We start from the raw sequence: 22,040 nt of genomic DNA, 5'->3' as shown, positions 1-22,040 counted from the left end.
TTGGCGCCGGTGCCCGTGTGCGGCGAGTGTGTGTCAGGAGCTAGACGGGTCTGCGTGTGTTGCGAGCGCACCTATGTGGCAGTGTGTGTGCGTGTGTACACGATGCAATTAAGCGTCTGCATCTTTGCAGCCGCGTGCCTTTTCAAGAGCGCAGCACACGAGAGCGCGGTAGCTTGCGTGGGTGAGAGAGTGCAAGTGTGCATGCGCCTGACTATTTTTGTTCAGACTCAGTCAGCGTTCGTACCTTGTTCACTTGTCGATTTCAATTTTTTGTCTATTTGTTTTTTTTTTTTTTTTTAACTGACACTACTCAGGATCAAAGAGGACACTCATTACGCTTTTGGGTGGACCACTCATTGCACGGCTGATATTCTCTGTTGCAGCCTGTGTGTCTGCGTGTGTGCATGTAACGTGTCGACCAGCCGCTGCTTTGGGACAAAAAGTATTTGTGTGCGTCCGTGTGTGAGCATGTGTGTATGCATGTGTGTACGCCTGTGCATAGGCACAGCTCTACAGTCTGTGTGGTGTACCTGGTGCAGTTTGACCATAATCGGCCCTGTCTTCTCCTTCTCCTCGTACTTCTCCACCTTGGACTGCAGCCTCTTGTAGTCCTGGAGAGCCTGCTCCCGGCGCTTCACTGCCATGTTGAGGCTGGGGAACACACTGCTGTACCTGAAACACAGAAGGATGAGACAGGCAGGGTCAGAGCGAGCCTGGCTATAGTAGTGATCAATGAGAACAAAGTCAAACATCTAAAGCAGACTGAAACAGGTGCTAACCTATCTGCAGCAAATGCTCCTAACAGGGGAGCAGATGGGGATAACAGAGAAACAAAAAAAAAAAAGATTATGCACTTGTTGGTCTGGACTCTCCAAGGAACTGCGTTTAGGTCTTCTTGGAAATGCATCTGTGAGATTTTTGGATCAATATATATGAACTCCAGATTACAAAGATCCAGTGAACATCCTGGTTTTGCAATGATATTCCTACCCATTTAGCTTAGGTTAACATGCCGATAGATTAAACCATCGCATTAACGCTTAACTACTGCAATGCAAACAGCAGGATATAATAGAGGCAGTCTCGGTTTATTTATTCAATAGCAAATATAGTCTTTAGGAGACAGTTTTCAACTTCGGTAGGTGCTAAAAATAGGAAACGCTCAACTGTAACTTAGCAACAAGAGGCAGCGCCTCATCCTGGGACTTTGCTCCAACGCGCTGATTCGGCGCCCGGTTTTACTGGGAAACACTGCTGGAAGCAAGATGCCCGTTGATCTACCATCCCAATGCTTAAGTATTTTTGGGAACTCTCCTGAGCGTAAACTCAAACAGAGTGGGCTGTGATTATGACATGAGAAAGTGTTAGTGTTTGTTAGGGAAATGAGTCTGTGAACAGAAGGCTGAGGGTTCAAATCTCAGGTGGGACACCCCCCCACTGTATTCACCTTAAATATGCTGCTGTAAATATGGGACTGCTCAAACAGGTAACATTAAAAAAAAAAAAAAAAAAAACATGTTATGCTGATACCCAGGTCATTCTGCACAAAGCCTATCAGCCTATCAGTAAGAAGTAATTATGAAGAAATGCCGACCATATGTAACTAGAAATTCCTGGCTCAGGACATGACCCCGAAAGAGAAAGAGTGCTTCCTAGCCCTCCAGGTGTATGAGAGGTGGGCATGGCTGCTGTGGGGAGTGCCTGTGACATCACAGTTTGCCAGCAGGTTGCTGAAGCAACGCTGTGACCCCGGGGGGAGGGGGGGAGGGGGCAGAGGGGAGAGGGGAGGGGAGGGGGACGGCCGGGGATGGAACCTGGGCTCGGCACTCAGACAAGCTGCGGATTGTTTCCCACAGGAAGCGGCGGAGGGAGCGGCCCCTGCAACGCGCTGGGACGTCACGGAGCCCAGCCCCTGCGGCCCACGCTCCCTCTATTTATACAACATCACCTTGGCCCAGTTACGGGAGGGTGGATGCGTTCCTGCGCTCTATCTGCCTCCAGTGTACACATACTCCGAGTGCCAGGGGATTATGTAACCGGCCCCTCCGGGCACGGCCACACCGCGACGCAGCCTGGCGGCAGCGTAACACTGCACACGACCGCCTCGGAAGGCACGCGGTCCGACCGCATTCTGCGCAGCGCACCTGGCTCCGAGCTACCTGCACATTTCACCATACATGCCATTTACATTTGTCCTCAATAATAAACACACTTTTTTGTTTTTTTTTATCCCACTCTTGCTCTCAAAACCACTTCTCTTCAGCACAGCAGTTAATTCAAGAACATCATATAAAGCCACTTCTCTTCAGCACAGTAGTTAATTCAGGAACATCATATCCCTTTGCTACAATTTCCTAATTAAGCGTGTAATCGTAACGTGATCACAGCACGTGAACATAAATGGCAATCAGATCTTAATCTATGACAGCAGAGAAAGAGAGCATGAGAGAGGATTGAAAGTGGACATCCTGTTCCAGTGGTCACAAACACACCCCCGTTTTCCTCATAGCGGTCACTCGAACTATAAGGGATAATAATTTCACCTGATATCTTATCAGGTGGCTGTAACAGTTTTAGTGGTCAGACTGTCAAGGGGTGATTAGGCTTGACTGGCAGCAGCACTGCCAGGAGGGGAGTGTTCCAGGAAACTGAACCGTCTCATAAAAGATCTCTTTTAGTGCTATGAGAGGACATATAATGGCACGAGGAAGTCCTCAGACACACAGATTGAAGACTGGCAGGTTCTGAGATATTCAAGGACAGAAATGGGGCACGTTAAAAAAGGATGTATAGATATGGGGGTGTATAAACAGCAGTAAATCAATGCTCTCTAAAATGCCCATAACCAGTTAATCCTCAGCACAGGCTGACACTAAATGTATCTGACACAAAAATGTGCAACAAACGCAACTCCCTCAGGGGGTTAATAAATCAACGCGTCGCGGTCTCTAGAATATCTGGTTTCTGTGAGTCATCTGGGGCCAATCATAATGCAAAGCAAAGAGCAAACCACAAAACTATAACACCCATTTGGGAGAGGGGGGGAGAGTTGAGTGGAGGAGTGGTGCTTGATGGGGCTCTCTGATGTAATAAAGCTGGCAGCATACGGCCCTTACGGAGAGGCACTGTAAGAGACAGCAGGCACGAGCCACTGATTGGGCCTTGCGCGCCTGGCTGACTCAGCTCAAACTCGGGAGTATATCTGAAAGTCACTGTACACACTGTATAATGACAGCCTGGGCTGTCGCTGGCTCGAGATGGACAATCCCTGGACATCCCTGGGCTGGACACTGTGACTGTCTGACTCTCTATATTTACACCCCTGCTGTCTGGCCGGGGCAGCGTCGGGCCACCGCGCGCCCTTGCGGCCGTGTAACACGGCGAGCGTCCGGCTCTGGGTGTGGTGGGACGGCGGGACGGAAATAGCCACTGGACAGGGAGCGGTGCTTTCTTTTTTATGACCCCGCCACTGGCCCGGCCCGGCCGGCCAAGCCCCGGGCTGGGCCCAAACAGGGCCTGGCCTGGGAGGATCTCTGAACCGGTCGGTCTGACAGCGCCACTTCAAACTGAACTCCCTTCTGAGGAAAAATAAAAAATTTAAAAAATAAATAAATAAAAACAACCCTACGGCAGACATCTTCAGATTGTGCAACTGCCTCTGCCTCGTTTCCAGGCCCTCCATTTTTACTGTCTGAAAAATGACTGACAGCGCTTAACTTACATTTACATTTATTCATTTGGCAGACGCTTTTATCCAAAGCGACTTACATAGGTTACAGTTCTTTACAATGTTATCCATTTATACAGCTGGATATTTACTGAGGCAACTGTGGGTTAAGTACCTTGCCCAAGGGTACAGCAGCAGTGTCCCAGCGGGGATTGAACCGGCAACCTTTCAGTTACGAGTCCTACTCCTTAACCACTATGCTACACTGTCACCCCAAACTTCCTCCAGAAGCTTCGGTGTTAACGTTTCAACTCATCCTTCATTTGTTCATGAAATGACAAGAGTTTCACGCCGGTGCCTGAATGACAAGGTGAATGACCTGGGGTTTCTATTGTATGAGAAACACCAGAAAGCCTTTGTTTGAGCCCAGGGAGGGTGTGCTCTGCCACGACTTGTCTATGGCCTTGTTCTCACTGCTGTGAACGTCAGAGAGCTCAAACACAAATGTGGGCCAAGAGATACGACAAGATATGAGAACAAAAAAGGCTTCTGACACTCGTTAGGAAACTCCTGCATTCTTACATGTTCATGGTCAAATACACGTTACCAAAAAAAGAAAATTAAGGAGCGTTTCCATGCCTTTCCTCAAATCCTCTCTGAAAGCCTTCACAAATTATGAGAAACATTCTCAAAAAAACAACACAACTCTGGAAGTGTGAACAGACTAAACATTTCTGCTCATAGCTCCTATTTTAAGAAATGGCTCACTTCTAAAAAGAGAAGGCTCATATTTCATGTGAGTATAAGAATAACAGAAAATTGCACATACACAGACATCATAATCTAATCAAGACAGAATTTAAGGGAGATAATAAAAACACTGTCTTAAATTTATACAGATATTTGACTTTGACTATGGAGCTATTAATGTTCAGATTGATATATCCACAAATTTCTGCTTTTGAGAGTGTGTGCATGTAAACCAGTTCTGAAATATGCTTAACAACAAACACTTCAATGTTCCTTCAAAAATATGTAATGTGATAGCACCATTTTGAAAGTAATGAATGAATGGAAGAGAAAATTGTATTTGGATGAAGTGTTGGCAGTTATTTCTCACAGGGCCGCCCTTGGTGTCCGACAGTTTACAGCAGGAAGTGAGCGCACAGGGCAAGCTGCCTCTCCACGGCACGCCAAAAACCGAAGGTGCTCTCTTCAAACGCTAGGTTTTAGGAGGATAACTGCACTGTAAAAGGGGGGAGGAGCCACTCTCTCTCCCTCTCCAGGTTCCTTTGATTAAAACAAACCTTGCAGGTTTTGCACATGGTCACTGCGGCATTGTGCTCTTTTTCAGGTTTGGCGACAGCCTGCCTCCCACTGCCTCTGGGAGAGCAACAGTGCAGGCAAGGGTTAAGATCCCAGCCCCAGATAATGAGCAGCTGTGTGCCCACGCGCCCCTCCCTCCTTGTAAACACGGCAACGTCATCCGCTGACCCCAGCGGACGGCATGTGTGCCTGTGTGTCCCGGAGAGTGAGTGAGTGAGTGAGCGGGCGAGCGAGCGAGGGGAAGGGAACCAAGGCGCTCGGATTTAGGAAAGTTTTCCGGCATGGTTCAACTCTGTCTGAATGATCGCTCAACATGTGGGCGTTCAGAGTGTGTTTGTGTGTGTGTGTGTGTGTGCATCCACTCTTTCTATCTTCACAGATGTGGGATTATCTGCTTGCCCATTTGTGGATGGCATCAAAAAAAGCTAGCATTAATTATGTTTTCTTAAACCCTACCTTTTATTTATTTATTTATTTATTTACTGAGAAAGGAATTCTTTGCAAAACATCTCAGGCGCACAAGTAGCGTTTCAACATTCATAAGATATGTTTTTAAGGAGGGAAAAAAATGGCTCGTTTGGCGAGCAACCACAGCACTGAGGGGCGGGGCTGGACTGCAAGACTTTGTCAAATTAGTGATTGTGACTAATTAGTAATCAAATGAGCCCCTCCATTAACAGATTGCTTTTCCACGCTTCACGCATCTCCCTCCCCATTAAAGATTCAATACCTTTTACTGTACACTGCAAAGAGGGAAAAAAAGACAAAAAAGTGAATATAATGAGCATTCAGTTATTGATGCACTAATGGAAATGTGTGTATTGACAGTAGCTGTGATGAGTGTTGGTGTTCAGTTCAGTCTTTAGAAGTTGAAAAGAATTTGCTTTATTGACTCAAGAAGAAACTGCAACAATGCTCCATGCAAATGCAACGTGGCCCTGTGCTCACAGTTCAAACTGCAAAGCTACACCGAAAGAGCTGAATGTTCTCTCTGTTTATCAGTAACCGTTTTAAATATTTTTAGTTTTTAGAATTAAGTTAGATCAGCAATTCGCAGCTCACAAAACTAAACCACTAAATATAGTATGCAAGGGAACAATGAAGAGGTCTTGAATATTGTATGTTTTTGATGGGAATATAAAATGTTTCGATGCGAATGCATAATTATCCTGTTTGTTTCCTAATAATGTATGTTATTTAGGACAGTGTTTTATCTTGTCTGTTAACTTGAAGGTGAAATGCATTCAGTGCCGACATGGGGTCATGCGAGGGAAGAGGAGTGTGATGCTGAGGATGGACCTGACTGCTTGGGGGCAGAAGAGAGCCCTGAAAGAGCCCTGGCCTGTGGGTGTCTCCTTCTCCACAGATCCCCTCCTGTTTTCAGCGGTACGTACAAGCTCCTCACATTGTGTCTGTGTGTGTGTGTGTGTGTGTGTGTGTGTGCGTGTGTGTGTGTATGTGCTGTCCTGGGACAGTCCTACTCTCCAACCAATCCCCTGCTTTTGGCCCAGGAAGCTGGGCCTGTTGCCATCTTCAGAGCCTGCCCACACGTCCGCCTGCCGCCCACCAGGAAGAGGAAATTAGAACCAGTCCATCCTGTCGCAGCGCAGCCACCAGAACATACTAGGAGGGAGGAGGGACCACGTGCGTGCACACACACACACTCGTAGCAACACACACACCATACACACTCACACAGAAACGCACACACATACATACACGTACGCAGACACATGCACACATCATTCAAACACATACACATGGGAGTATGCATGCAAAACAGACAAACACACACACGCACACACTCACACACACACAAATGCTCTGCAAAACCAACATACCCAGACATTTACAAGCTTTCAAAATCAAGCACTGCTTAGCAATAAGACTGGATGTAATACAATTAATGACCACATACCAGTATTCACAAATGTAATTCAGGGACATGTGCACACACACAGAGATTGCTAACTCTTACAATGCAAACTGCACTCAAGGACACACACACAGACACACATACACACACACACACACACACCCAGACACACAGACACACGCACAGACAGTGCAGGGGCGGCTGAGGGAGTGGTCAGGCTATGAGAGAAGGGATCACGCCCGTCTTCCGAGTGCTCGTTAAGGTCCTGCTTCCTCTTCCTGGCCCCTCCCCGGAGGCTCACATTTGGAGAGATGTCTGACAGGCCCAGGAATGGAATAGCACTCATGGAGAGCGTGGATGGGGGCGAGGAGGTGGGGAGCCAAGTAAACTTTCTTCCAGATGCACTACCACAGCAGCGCCATTCACTAGATTATATATATTTTTTACTATCCACCTCGTTTTTTTTATTAAACGCATTCCTTAACCCGTTCCCTGTCCGAGCTCTTTTAACACACCCAGCCCCACTGAAAATGACAAAGGAGGCGTTCAAAGGCCCAGAAATTGATCCCCAGTAGAAAAACTATCCTGTCTGAAAAACAGGGAAACAGCAGACTTACTTCTTAAGAGGATCAATGACTGTCTTCTGGATCTGGTTCACCTGTGGAGGCAACAGACACCGGAGGTTAATGTGGAATATCAGAGTGAATAAAACCAGAGCATATAAAGCATATGCACTACACGCAAAAGCGGCGGTTTTTCAGCGCTTGACTAAATTCAGCCAACCAAAGGGCTTTTCAAAAAGCCGTCCTCGGAGCATCTCCCCAGCTCTCATTTACAGCCGGATGTCACATCCACACAAACAATAAGCAATTATGTTTCTTTCCCCTCAAACGCTCACCGATATTCTCACAACGCAGAGGACTAAACTTTCATGACGTTGACTCTTTTATTGCACACAAGCCCCGAGGAGGAAACCCTGAATATTCATAGAGTTTAAGATACAAAAGGACGGATCCGTCAGGGGACACACATGAAAGGAACACCCCACTGATTTGAAATCCTGCAGAGGCAGGGCTGCCTTATAAGATGAAAGTTCTCTGCAAACAAACATTTTAACAATAACAGTTTATATTTTCTGCATATCCTTTCTTGTTGCCTTTGCCTGATTTTAGGGGGGGGGGGGGGTGAGGGTGGGTGTGGGGGTGAGGGGGGTGTTAAATGAAAGCAAATGAACATTCATCTCAATGCCTCCAGCCACGTGCTGAAGTCTTACAGACAGGAGCTGGCACACAATTAACCAACTTTCTGACATCATTTACATTTCAGCTCCGAGATGTCTTTAAAGGACCTATATCTGTGACAGAGTGCTAAGTTGTTCTGGCAAATAACTTGAGCTGAAGAACATTGCAGAGAACATTTAACAGCAAACATGGAGATCGAGACACGAGGAGACAGCTCCAAAACAAAGAGCTGCATTTTGTTCGTACAGTCTGGAGAAACTAAGCAAGTCTTCACTTCTTATTGGGAGGGTTGTCACTCACCAAGACAAAACAAAAAGCAATATTGTTTAAATGCCCAAGCTTTTAAGGAAGTGAGACGATCACTTCCTTTTATGGAAAAAAATTCACTTGACAATCACCTTGTAAGTTTATTCACAACAGTTGTTTGCCAAAAACAGCAATTAAGCTGTACATGGTTCTAAAAAGAAAAAAAAAATAAATCAAGTCTCTACAAAAAAGGAGATCCCGGGAATGCTTGTTTAAGATTGTACTTCTAAAAAAAGCACAGAAATTTTGCATAACCACCCCCCCCCCCCCCCCCACCACCACCAAAGAAAAACCAAGAAATATCAAGAGCTCTGTGAAACAGAAGCACACACTCATACACAGCGAGTGCGTGTGTTGGGTTGAGGGAACAGCACCGATTTGCTTAAGCATGCTTCTGCCCTGTCCGCCCTGACCCCTCCCGGAGCGCCGAGTGGAGGGCTATTCCAGTGGGGCCCGGCACCGCCCGCGGCCAAAGCGCCGCACCGCCAGGCTCCGTGAGTCACGGGGCAGAGGCCACTTCGACGTGCAGGCCTCCCAAAAAATACGCACCCGTGCGCTGCTCACTCAGAGAAATCGATACCCTCCGCGCATCGCATCCTCCACCGCTCTGCATCGGCGCCATTTCCACTTCTGAGCCCGCCCCCCCAGGCGCTGGGGCTCCAGCTTGCCTGCCGCACGCCGCGGGCGCTGCGCTCCTCGACTGGCGGCCTCTTTAAACACAGAAAATAAACGCCGGGGCCAGATCCGCTCCTACCTTCATTATCTCTGCACGTTTTTATTGTCTCTTCTCCTTTCTTTTCCCCTTTCCTTCTGGCACAACATCTCATTTTTTGCGGCCGCAGGAGCCCGACTGTTTTTGAAAGTCTCGCTGGTTTGGACTGCCTTCAGAATGAACCGCGCGGCTCTGAGGATGCGCTACAGGTTGGACTGTTGACAAGCGAGCCAGAGTCTGTGCGATTCACGGGCCTTTCATTGACAGACCAGGCATCCCGAGGTGATGTTCCAAACACCAAATGGGACGACTGAAAGCCTCAAATAGGCCGTCCACGGCTTTCTCCTACCCTTTGCTTTCCCCTCCAGCCAGCCTTAGGCCAAGGCAGGATCCTGCAATCCAAAGCCGCAGCATTCAGCAGCAGAAGACCAGGGGAGTCGCAGGTCTGGTTCATTTAAGACAGTCGGTTGAATGGAACTGACAACTGTCACGGAGTGTTACGGCTCTGACAACAAAACGGAAATAAGTCATGCGAGGTTTCGCTGGGGTGAAATTGGAAATGATCTGATGTCTGTTATGAGATCGATCACATCTGGGCTCAGAGAGCGAGTCTGCTCAGCACTCCCACTTGTCCTTTTCTGGCAGCAAGATCGGGTCAAACAGTTACTTCTCTGCAGGTTTCGGGCCTTGTATTGACTCACTCAAATGGTGCACGGAAAACAAAAACAAGCCATTGTTGTAATAACGAGATCCGGGGTCGTGTGGAAAAACTGACCTGAATTATCATAGGAACTTAAGTAGCATTTGTAAGCATTTGCTCAAGTATTTCAGTACATAGTGATCTAGGCAGAGAACTGATCTCGAAGAAACAGGTGTGCATGTGTGGATAAACAGCTGCCGAGAACTACAGGTCATATGGAAAGCTGGGTTTTGTTCAACCTCTCTTGACAACTGACTCCTACAAACTGACCCAATGCATAGTCATATCGATCCTGGAACATTGAGAACTCCAGCAGTTTGCCTTGCTTATTGATTCAAAGTGTATTGCTGATGCATGATTCTAACATCTAAAGCCACTGGGCCTGTAACGGAAGAGGCTATGACCCCTTCTACACAGTATCTTGCATATCGCAGATGTTGAACTAAGGCATCACTGGACCAGGATCTTCGTTCCTACACACAACATAAGTCACACCCGCCTTTTGCAACTGGCCTACATGATGAGTTTAACATTCAAGTGCACAAAACACAGTTATGGTTTTATGTAGTCAATATGCTGCAGCCAGTCAAGGGTATTCTGCATCTGTTGAAATCAAGAGGAAAAATTGTGATCGTCTGAACACAGGCCAGCAAGACCGGCTAATTCTGATGCTGAGGAGGCTTACTGTGGGGTCTGGCAGAGGTGAGTGCTATGAGAGTCAAGGAGCTGACCCGTTTCAGGTGAGAGGGAAGAACGCTCAGGGCGATTTGTTAGACACATTTAAAATTCTTTAGGGTTCTGACTGCAGTTAAAGCTAACAAAATTCCAGTGCGGAGGAGAAGGAAAAAAGAAATGCAACATGAAACTGATAGCAGACTTCAGCAGCATTGTTCCTTAATAAGCACCGTTCTATTTTACACAAAACTGTAGGTGTATGGAACACGGTACAGAATCTTCCCTTGCTGGTTTTCCAGATTTTCATCTAAAAGCCTGACGACTGCTGATTCAAAAATCTGCTGCGAGAACGTTTACTCATACCCAATCTGCCCAAGAAAAGGAAGTGTCGGCATGGAGGTTTCATTATTTATTTTGAAAATGGAATTCACATAACAGCATCCCCAGCAGGCAACTGAATCAGACAGAACACTGTCTGATTTCAAACACACACACACACACACACACACACACACACACACACAAACATGGACACATATTCACACATACACACAGAAACACTAGTCTGCTTCTACCAAGACGTAGAAGGGTTCAAATAGCTACCCATTGGGAGTGCCTTTTCCATTCTTGGACACATACTTATGGAAGACAGTAGCATACCCAAGGTACAGTCCCAGAGCCTAGCCCCATCTAACACACCCTTTGTACACTGTAATCAGTGGTTCTGTTCAAAATGGCCACTGCAGAGTTGCTTTTATTACCTGGCACCATTTACTTGAAGTGTTTCTACAATTCAGAAATGGCAAGCTCACAAACCTCTTACAAATCAAGCTCCTACAGCATGAGATGATGAGCTAAATGACTATGATAATAAGATATGCTCACTACATTTGTTCCATTTCTGCCAAGACTTTGCTGAATGGACATCTGCAGCCAGAATGAGTCTAAGAGGCAGCTGAACGGATTCTTTAGAGAGCGGCAATAGTGTGTCACTATGCTCAGCTCTGGGTCACTGAATTGCCCCAGTCCTGGCCCTATTGATTCAGCCAGGACCACAATGCAGAGAAAATCATTATGCTTCTAACCATTTTGGGAGCACTGATCAAGAAGCCAGCATGTGAATCTGAGAATATCTGAATTTTTCTTCATATCTGACTTCACCATCTTCAAATATCTGTAGGATTGCTTCAGTGACTGCCTGTCTTTAAAAGGAAAAGAAACTCTCAGTGTGAAATGCCCTGAGGACGCTGTATTTTAAATGGAAATACAATTCCCTCTGCAATTACCTTCAAACTGTGAATTTAATCAAACGCTGAAGTAAAGCAAACGTGATGCGGAGAAAATGAGCATAACGAGATTCAATCACCACTAAATGCAAACAGCAGAAAAAGGTCTCATGGGAATGAGGAGAGTGAATAGGAAGAACACCCTGATCCCTTTGCCGCTGCACAGTAACACTCTCCAGTGATGCCACTCTGTAGTAGGTGTTATTTCAAACATCCTGATTGAGTCATAGGCAAATCCGATAGAAAAAGAGGCCTACAGACCAATGGAAGGGAAATTCAGCTTCCCCCACAAAGACCAACTCTAAAAAAAATTCCAAGGATGAATAACACATTCTTCCAGTTCGGATGTTTTGGGACAATAATAATATCGCTAATACACAAACACTACACGGCCTGACTATCCACTCCCCCAGTTCCACGCACTTAGAGAAAAAAAATGTGAGGGCTGAGGCGCGTGGAAAGGGAACAAGTTACATAGTGGGAGTCAATAAGAAGAACTAGACCTGGTTACTCCATGCACTGTCAGCAGTAGCTGGAGGTGGAGTCGAAGGAGCCGGACACTGACCTTCTCCTGGTTGAAGGAGTCCATTCTCCGCATGGCTGTGTCCAGGGCCGTCATGGACTCCAGGAAGGCCTGGTCCTGCTCGCACAGCGGATTGTTCAGCAGATCTGCCGAGATCTTCACAGCAGCCTTGGACATGGCTAGAACGGAAGCAGAGACGGAGAGAGTGACTTTCCCCCTTCAAAAGCTGTGCCTGAGTGAAAACTACTTGCCTGCAGCTGAAAGCTCATTTCCACAAGCCACAATCTATGCTGTTGGATGGTGACCATGCTAAAAAGGCCATTTCCATTAATAGCCAGCAGGTTAGTCAGTATTAAAAGCAAGTTGTTCCAGGTACAGTTGGTTAGAGTACTCAGGGTAGCGAGGGTGTGGTTATACTTTTAGCAGAAGCAGGGTGTTCATGGAACTAACCAAAGAGGAAGTAGTCTACCATAGTGGCAAGTAGTCTAAATAGAGCTATCTCCTGTAAATAAAGATAATTTTAAAAGTAAACAGCGAACATAAACATGTCCAGCTAGATGGAATTATTGTTTCCTACACATGAAAGAAAATGTCAAAACACAGGAAGAGGGAGCTACGGTTTCATTAATGTTACAGATAAAAGAGTGCAGGAGGATAGAAAAATCTGTCATGCAGAAGCATTTTTCACCTAGCTAGCTAAATGCAGAACCACTGAATGCATTGAATAGTTTTTTAAGCTAGCTACCAAGTAGTTGACATGGTTGCTAGCTGTTTGTTTATCCTCCGGTAGCTAGCTACACCACAAGGTAATGAAAGGAAAGGCAGTTTATTTTCCAGACAGACCCATGTCCAATGGAATCATCGACCGCCCAGTTCAACACGGCTGATGAAAAGAAGTCATAAGCCTTACACTAAGGCCTAAATCAAACCAGCAGTTTTTGCATGTTGACACGGGTACACTCTCTGGCCCAGACATGCTTAGCACATATGGCTAGCAGCAAAGGTGTGAGCTCTAATCAAAACAAAAGGGTTTTGATGCCATGGGAGGGGTGCACTCAGCTTTGAAACAGTGTTGTGTAAAACAAGCAGGACAGATATCACAAAGACACTGGGATCTGGACAAACAGTTCAACCATACACATTGTTACATTATATAGGCTTATGTGTATGTATACATGTGTGTGTATGTAACTTATATATGTATATATGCTTAGATAAACTTATTGATCATTCATTTGAATGTACACTGCGCACCTGATTATCCTTTAAGTTACCTGATATAGGCATATATTTCTATATTTTTCCTATCAGTTCTTTTTTCCTCCACATAGTTGATACAGCTACAGAGGACACTTTACTGTGACAGACACCTTATATGATCTGTTCAAACCAAATTAGTTGCTATTTTCTATTAAAAAATAAACACTAAGGTAAAGCAACTATTTTGCTCTTAACTTTTCCCCTCTCTATGTCTGTAAACCACCAATATAAAACAGCAGACAAGCACAAAGGAGCATAAAGATGCTTATGAAAACAAAAATATTGAGCTATTACCCTGTCAGTCCTCAAAAAGTGTAAATACAGAAAAGTGAAAGAAGCAGGACACAACAGAGGGATTATCAGTACATTAAAGATGTGTAACCTGATAATCAATGTCAGAGTAAAACAACAGAACTTAAAGTTGGATGTTCTGTTCAGTGTCAAAAATACTTATGTTAAAGGTCCTAAGCATGTCCAAATATTTTTTTCTGTGACATATGCCTTCTTTCCTTACTCCTAAACAAACCAAAACTTCTGTGGGGCGTTCTCACATAAACAGGATTACCGTGTTCACACAACCCCACGCTGGAAAAAGTGAAAGCTTGTGCGTGTCACAAGACACTTGACGTAATCAGAAGAGTTGTGTTAAACATCAGGACCTCGCGATAATCACTAAAGAAAAGGACAAGATGTTGAATAAGACAAAACAGAGAACATTGCTGAAGTTAATACATGTAACTAACTAAAGTCTTTCTTGTTTTTTTTTTTTTGGTTTGATAGCGTACTTCCTTGTGATTACAAATAAGTGCCTGTTGTGTTAAGAGAGAGAAGCGTCCCCGTCAATTTTGTTTACCCGTTTCCAATGATACTTGCCTTGGCATTTTCTTTAAGAACACACACCTCCCAATATTTTGACAACTAGCAAATGCTTGCCAACTTGTCAAGTAGCAACCTGAAGTAGGCTATTATGATGACTTTGGTGAAAAAAATTAAATTAAAATACAGAAATTATTATTATTATTATTGTTATTATTATTATTAATAGTCTGTTTTATAACAAATAATATATTGTTTAAAGGATGCACTTCTATATTTATAAGGAAACCTGCTTTTAAGTGTTCTGAAGTAGGATACATTTTTCCTCTGCATTTTAGAGAGGAGTGAAGGAGACAGCATTTTGAATAACATATTAATTTGACTCTCACCTTTTCTGCTGCAAAAAAGACTGCCCCGACCTACCTCCAGGACCTCATACAAACTTACGCACCCGCTCGACAACCTCGCTCTGCTACATCCGGCCGCCTCGACCCTCCCACCATCAGAACGAAAGGCCCACGCTCCTCGCATCGTCGTTTTTCCGTCATCTCCCCCCAATGGTAGAATGAACTCCCCACCCCACGAGAACAACCCCTTCAATCCAACCCTTCACACGTGGTCTGAAGACACACCTCTTCAGACTCTACCTGGACTGACACCCTTGCCATTTTGACCTTGTAGATCTAAGATTCTTGGCATGTACTTGTAAGCTCTATCCCTTACCTGGTATTTGTAGCACGTTTTTGCCTAGGTAGCATAGCGGTACTTTATTGTCCCAATGACCTTCTGTGACTTTTGTAAGTCGCTTTGGATAAAAGCGTCGGCTAAATGAATAAATGTAAATGTAAATGTAAATGTAAATGTAGCAGATATACCCTAACAAGCAGTCAGTCTGTAGTGCTTGTAAGTGTGACTGAGCTGTCTTTCATTTGCTAAATTTAGTTATACTTACATACTAGTTAGGTGAAATATCACATCTACACATATTTAAAACAAAGGATAGTACCAATTACTACTTAGTTTCACTTTCGATTAATTCATCTAGTATTTTGTGTTTATAAACCAGAACCAGGTATCTGTGTATATAGCCTAAATGGTGTTACAATAAATACAATAGTTAAAATAACAGCAGCACATTGGAACTGTAAATGATCTGGTTAGCTTGCCTGTTCTTGAAAGCAAACTGAAATCAATGCAACTTTCTTCAACACTTCAGCTAACTGAAATATTTTGTTACAGGTCTACAGTTATTCCATTTTTCTGTTTTATGGTTTTATTTTCTGTTGGCAGCATAAAACGTTATCCAGCAGAAGGCTTCACAATTTGAGCATCGGCGCTTGGTTTCTGCTTGATGATTGATAATTATGGATATGACTTTCTTAGCTGCTCATCTCTCCTGAAGGGCTTCAGCCTGCTCCTGTTGCTGTGCCGCTCCCCTTATAAATGCGGCTTGCTCATTATTTTACAGCTGGCTACATTTCCCAGAACAGCTCAGCTACCGGACTCCACGAATGGCAAATGTGCAAAAACACTGCTCTTTTATGACCCATTACTTCCTGTACCAGATCCACCCCAGCCGTGGTAAGTATGATATCAGTATACTCACACTGGCGGGACATTATTCTGACAAACAATCGAGGCCTGTAAATTGTGCCCTGGCGATACCCCTCCAGCCAAGTGAAGCAAACCCAGCCCTGGCAAATCCAAAAATGCCACACGTGAAAAGCAACTTTAATTTACAAATTCTAAAGGAAAACGTTGTGGGGAATCATCACTTTAGCAAGCAGGCGCCGAGTCTCTTTGTTCGACAGTAAGACTCGCAGTTGATGAGGAAGAGACCTGTGCAACAGATGGGGTTCATTAATTAAAATGAAGAAGTTGACAGCTCAGTTACTTTGATGAGGCTTCCCATATTCCAGAGCACGAAACAAAGGAAATTAAAAAGCCTCCCACCCCACCCTCCCCGCCTCCCTGCCTGCTCCACCCTCAGTGTACACGCGATTGATGTGCTGTATCAACCAAGGGCAAATCTTGTGCTCAATTCCAGAATTCAACCCCCCCCCCCTTTCACCTACCTACAAAAAAGTAACAATTTTTATAGAGAGCAAAAGTAACAAATGTGGCTGAGAGAATCTCTATCAGCATGGAAAACTGACATCACAAGGATCACATATCTAATTAAAAAATTATATCTTCCTATTGCACAGTTGAAGGTTGTCCTGGAAAAAGGGATAACCAACAAAAGATGATTTTTTGGAAAATTAGATTACTGTGTGATTGAGATTAATTGCAAAAATTTTCATCATTCAGACGCCCAGAACTATCAGAGAATGACGATCATGTGCACTGTGACATCAAATTGGGTGAAACCAGACTAGAGTAAAGCAGAATTATCACCTTTTTCCAGGATTTCCTTTAGAATGAAGCATCAAAACAAACCTAAGTCAGCCTCTGTGCTCTTCTTCATGTCCTTGTGCAGCTTTTTGGTTTGATCTTCCAATCTGTAGACGAGAACAAAAAAGGGGGGAGAGTTCATTAGAGCCGATGCACCTCGGAACAGGAGTCAATTTATGCACCGTACATCACCGCGCCGCGCTTGGTGAACTTTGATTGGCCCGCTAGCGTAAGTGTCTTTCCCGTCTGCCTAGGCCTTGGCAGAGAGACGACCACAGAGCCAGCTGGAAGCCGGTGAAGTGTCTGCATTCCAGCAGCCCGTATCCCAGACAGGCACAGCGCACTGACTGACAGCCCCCCAGTCAGGGAATACAGGTGCAGCGCCCTAATCAGCTACTCCCTGCTCCATCCGCCTGACTCCATCCCCAGTCCCCAGCCCACATGATGGGGTTCACTGTCCTAACGTGCTCCGTCGCCTACTCCGCTGCTCTGACTGGGAAATCTAGCTACCATGCTACACCGTGCGAGAGAGACTCTCAGCACCAAAGCGTGATCCAAACCTGTTAACGACTGCAAACTGCCTAGGCTAATGCCGGCAATTACTTGACTACAGGGACTGCATTCTGTGAATCGTTGTACATTATATCAATTAAGGAGAAGGGGGAAAAAATAAGGAGCAGTTTAGGTTCTCTGGTGTCGGTGTTGTCACGTTAATTCTGAGAATCTGATGAAGTGACAAAGACAAAAAAAAACCTCTCTCTGTTAAATGCAGCTGTGCATATGATTAGGACCAACACTCCATGAAAAATAGGAGCATGTGTGAAGAATTTCTCTCTGTTGGTGCCAGGTGAAAGAGACGCCCGTTTCCACAAGGTGTTAATGGAGACGCAGTGTACCAGCTGCTCCTCGCCGCTCTGAACATTCAGCCCCTTACTAAAGACAACTGCCTACAGTTTAACACTCAGAGCTGAGAGAAGTACTGTAATACTGCCTAATGGATGAGGCCGTGCTTTCTGATTACCTGCTGCTAAGCTATTCGGGCTCAGTGAGAGTTGCAAACAGTGCTCTGACTGTGCAAAAACAGCAAGCTGAAACTGAGATATACATAAAAATCTGACAGGGGGAAAAACTACTGTGACACCGCAGGGATTTCACATATCAGTACGATTACTGAATCAAACCCGTTACGTCAGATCAAGATAACCCACAACAGCATTCCGTGCCTTTACATGCCTGATCCATGTAACCACCCCCCCCCCCCCCCTCAAAAAAAGCCCACTCCTTCTTACTCATCTTCATTACATCTACCTGCAGTGCTTTCACTCCCTGCATTTCAGGCCTCCTACTCAATGAGCCCTGAGCACAACCCACACACTTAACACCAGCCCAGAGCCAGTCTCTTTAACCTGGGAGACCTGGCTTTACAGACGCATGGCAGCGTAATGCTTCCTATTTGTTAGCACTCAAGGGGATTGGGGTTTCTGTAGCAATTCAGTGAAGATCACATTTAATATTTCTGTACAATGCTGCTGACACTTTGGAAATTTGATGGGTTAAACACAGCAACAAGAACTGCAGCCAGCTGGGCTGATCTGGTCTTTCGCATTGTACCGCCATACCGATTGTTTTAACAGTCAACTTCAATTGTGACTGCAATAGGGCCCAGGTACCTAAATGAAGAGAAAAAATGGGTGTGAGTACTAATGGTTTTCTGGTGCTCTACGTCTTTCTAAATAATGGAAATGTGTTTGAGAATATGGGCGTCTTGTCTCTGTTATTATAAGTATTCAATTCTTTTGAGGATTCTGCATGAAATTTCCTTCGCAAAAAAAGTACCGGAGCACAACAACGACGTGGGCGCCTTCTGACACACGCATTCAAATGAGCTGTCGGACACACACAAAACTTACTTTTGGAGCTTGTCATATTCTCGTTCAAAGTCTCTTTCAACCTGTGAAGACAGAACACACACAAAGATGAATGCCGGGGATTTGGTTGGCTTGAAAGCAGTGTGTGGGCAACCTGCTCCACTTTATCACTGGCCGCCGTGGCACTCCTTGAGAAAGAATAAGGCCTCTGCCAGGTGGGTGGGAGTTTAGACATGTGGCCAAGCCCCGCCTGCTGCATGACTCAGCTCCGCGAGGCCAGCACATGCACACACGCTCGTGCTCATGTATTAAGCTTGCTGGGAGCCTAAGGTGATTTCAAGCCTCATCAGGGAAAAACAAACACTGAATCAACAGTTCTCCATTTTGAAGAAAACAGAGATGGGAGAGCAAAGGGTAACAGTGCTGTTATAGGCTCCTGAGACAGATTTGTTCTGAGGAGATCAGTGTCTGAGGGAGGAGATGGCTGCTAGAAGGGTTAATGTATGCGTGTATATCTCTGTATACTGTATGCATGTTTTTTTTTCCTTTTAGAACATTCTATTAATACAAACGGGTGACAAGGTGAAGAACGTTGCCAATGCCTCATTCGTCCACTGCCAAGAAAATCACCACCATCATCTCTCATTTATGACCATCCTAAAACCGGTCCTCCTGCTCGTCGCTGCACCCAATTACTCGGCTGTCAGGGGTGCAGTCCCTGTCCGGCAGCATCCCTGCATGTCACAGACACAGAGGGCACACACTGTGGTGTGTCCCCCCCCTCGTCCCTAACACAATTAACCACTTTACTCCGGCTCCTGTAATTTGCTCAATGCTGTTTCAATTTAGCCCTGTGGATTTGCTGGAGCCCCCCTGTCCTCTCAGGCCCCGGCCGCTGTAATTGCGCTGGACCGGGGCTCGCTCGGAGGCAGCTGGGGGTTCCTGTCTTGAGGTTGCGCGGGCCGGCGGGATAAACAAATAAACACTGCGGGAGGAAGCGGGCACCTCGTCGCCAGGGAGCCTCCGGCCCGGCCTTGGCCCTGTGATGTCACAGGAACACTGGGAGCCCGGTCCGTGTGTCTGCCGGGGCCACAGACAGATTACAGTGGAAGTGGTTTCTGTTCTCCCCCCCCCGACGGAGGGAGCACCCACTCGCTGGAGCTGCCACCGCCGTCCCTCACATGGCCGGGACGAGCGGGCACCGGCAGCATTAACGCAACCATAAACTTACGAGGCTCTCCCGACGTGTCCGGCTCAGCGGGGACTCGAAAGCAGCTGGCGGCTGGGGCACCGTGCCCACTGCGGCACTGCAGACAAAGCACCACGGCTCTAAAAATGCCTCTGGTCAGCATGGCTGTGTATACTTATAGGGCCATGTACTGTGTGTAACACTGCTCTTCAAGAGGAGGTTTAGGCAGGACTGGGTCACTGAGTTTGGTTTAGGATGTTAAAGCAACACACTCAGAATTAATCTTGCAGAGTAGTCGGCAGCTATTCATATTCTTTTTTATTTCGATTTGAGTTTTTTTTCCCTCCTCTCAAAGCTGTAATTACAGGCTTCTTTTTGGAATTGGTGATTGGAATTCAAAAGCTGGACCGACGCTTGAGAAAACGGCCACGCTGCGGACTCCGGGGGCATTGTGCGAGGTTTACGAAGCCAGTCTGAAGGCCACACAGGCATTTGTCAATGGTTTAGCCCATCCATCTCCCTGCCTTTCATGTCCAGTGCGCAGACAGCAGGCCTCTTTCAAGTCTGGTCCGCGTCTCAGTGGCAGGCCACTAGTTCGCCCATGTCCGTATCCCAGGCCACCACAAAGCCAATGTCAGGGCAGCCTGGAAGCATTATTAAAGGCACTGGACTGAATTACCACGATGCATATTTTGAGCAACACAATTCGATCAGTAATCCTTTTATAGGATATGCAGAGCTCCTCCGAATCTAAAGATGCCTTGACCTTTCCCCTATTAGAAATAGCCGCTGGGAATTATACTGCCCAACTCTGGAAAAAACATACCTATGTCACGTGCCTTCATATATCTGGAGGATCAAGTTCAGGGCAGGGAGAGAAGGTGTGTGTGTGTGTGTGTGTGTGTGTGTGTGTGTGTGTGTGTGTGTGTGTGTGTGTGTCACACAAACCTGTGCATTGCAAAAATTGGATGTGCACTGCAAGGGGGGCTTTGGTATAGAAGCTCTTCCTCAGTACACAGTAAACTGAATCTTACACAGCAATAATTCATGAAGACAATTTAACTTGATGAAAGAATTTCAGGATCTAGGCAGTATTTTTGTTAATTTTCTGACTGGGCAGTTCTAAATATCTAAACCAGCCACCAAGGGAAGAGCCTAGCATTACCGTTGTCAGTTTGCAGGTAGCAGAAAAGCAAAATTTAGCAAAATTGTATTAGGCTATCTGATCTGTGAGATGTGTGATCTGGGAGTCTACAAGTATGGCTATTGTTATCATTATTATTATTACACAGATGTTCCGCCCAGAGCAATATACAAGGCTAATAAGGTAATATAGATGAAATATATCACGGCAGAAACAGCAGCAACAATTAGTTAATAGGCATTAATGTGAAAAACAGCATTAAAATAAAAGCTTAATTAAAACACAGTGTCTAGCAATTATCCCTTAGAGCAGTGTAATCATACTAGTGAATTTAGAGCCTAGAGAAGTCTATAAAAGCAATATTACCTTACGTCATAGTATTACATGGTGCCACACTGCCAAATGATTCATAAGAACAACAGTAAGTTGTCTCATACTGCGTAAATTATAGTGACTGACAGCTATGAGCTATCTGACTGAGCGACAACAACAACTACAACAACAACAATAATAATATTAATATTAATAATAATAATAATAAACCAAAACCGACTTACCGTTTTTGAAACAATCTGCTTCTTCGGCTGTCCAATCTTGAAGGGAATCCTGAAAGAAATGATCAGGCCAAAAATGAACAAATTAATTGAACAAAAAGGAGCTACATGTGCTTTACTGCACTTAATAGTGCCATGAGAGATGCGTTCTGTTCCGTTGGTCGTTTCCACAAGCTCGTCAAAAACTTAGGCCTAGGAGCCCAGAACCTAATCTGTAACTGCTTCAAGGTCATCCATTCACTGACCTAACAGGGCACTGATTCTGCCATGCCTAAACCTGGAAATATGAACAAAATGATGTGTGAGTGTCCACTCAGTTTCTCTGATGGCTTCATGCTATAGTACATGTTTTAAGCTCAATGAGTCATTAATTTCAAAGGAATGTGGACAGGTCTCCCTCAGTAAAACCTCAGCCATCAGCAGAGACAGCTGTTAGATTAAGGCCTGTACAGTCTATGGCTTGGGCTGAGGGGGGGAGGGGTGGGGAGGTGGGATGATGGCAG

The 22,040-nt window shown here is 45.4% G+C and overlaps 1 protein-coding gene across 1 annotated transcript in view; it reads right to left on the bottom strand.

Annotated features, from left to right (window-relative positions):
- Nucleotides 1-22,040, bottom strand: part of bin3 (bridging integrator 3) — a 40,256-nt gene that overhangs the window by 8,343 nt on the left and 9,873 nt on the right. The window contains exons 2-7 of the mRNA XM_036527050.1: nucleotides 21,541-21,589; nucleotides 18,693-18,733; nucleotides 16,828-16,889; nucleotides 12,355-12,491; nucleotides 7,487-7,527; nucleotides 531-672 (exon numbers count right to left, since the gene is read on the bottom strand). Of these exons, the coding sequence (XP_036382943.1) occupies nucleotides 531-672; nucleotides 7,487-7,527; nucleotides 12,355-12,491; nucleotides 16,828-16,889; nucleotides 18,693-18,733; nucleotides 21,541-21,589 (472 nt within the window). The remainder of the gene's footprint in view (nucleotides 1-530; nucleotides 673-7,486; nucleotides 7,528-12,354; nucleotides 12,492-16,827; nucleotides 16,890-18,692; nucleotides 18,734-21,540; nucleotides 21,590-22,040) is intronic.

The sequence above is a fragment of the Megalops cyprinoides genome, chromosome 4, assembly GCF_013368585.1.
Source record: "Megalops cyprinoides isolate fMegCyp1 chromosome 4, fMegCyp1.pri, whole genome shotgun sequence".
Lineage (NCBI taxonomy): Eukaryota > Metazoa > Chordata > Actinopteri > Elopiformes > Megalopidae > Megalops > Megalops cyprinoides.
This window is presented reverse-complemented; position numbering and strand designations above follow the sequence as displayed.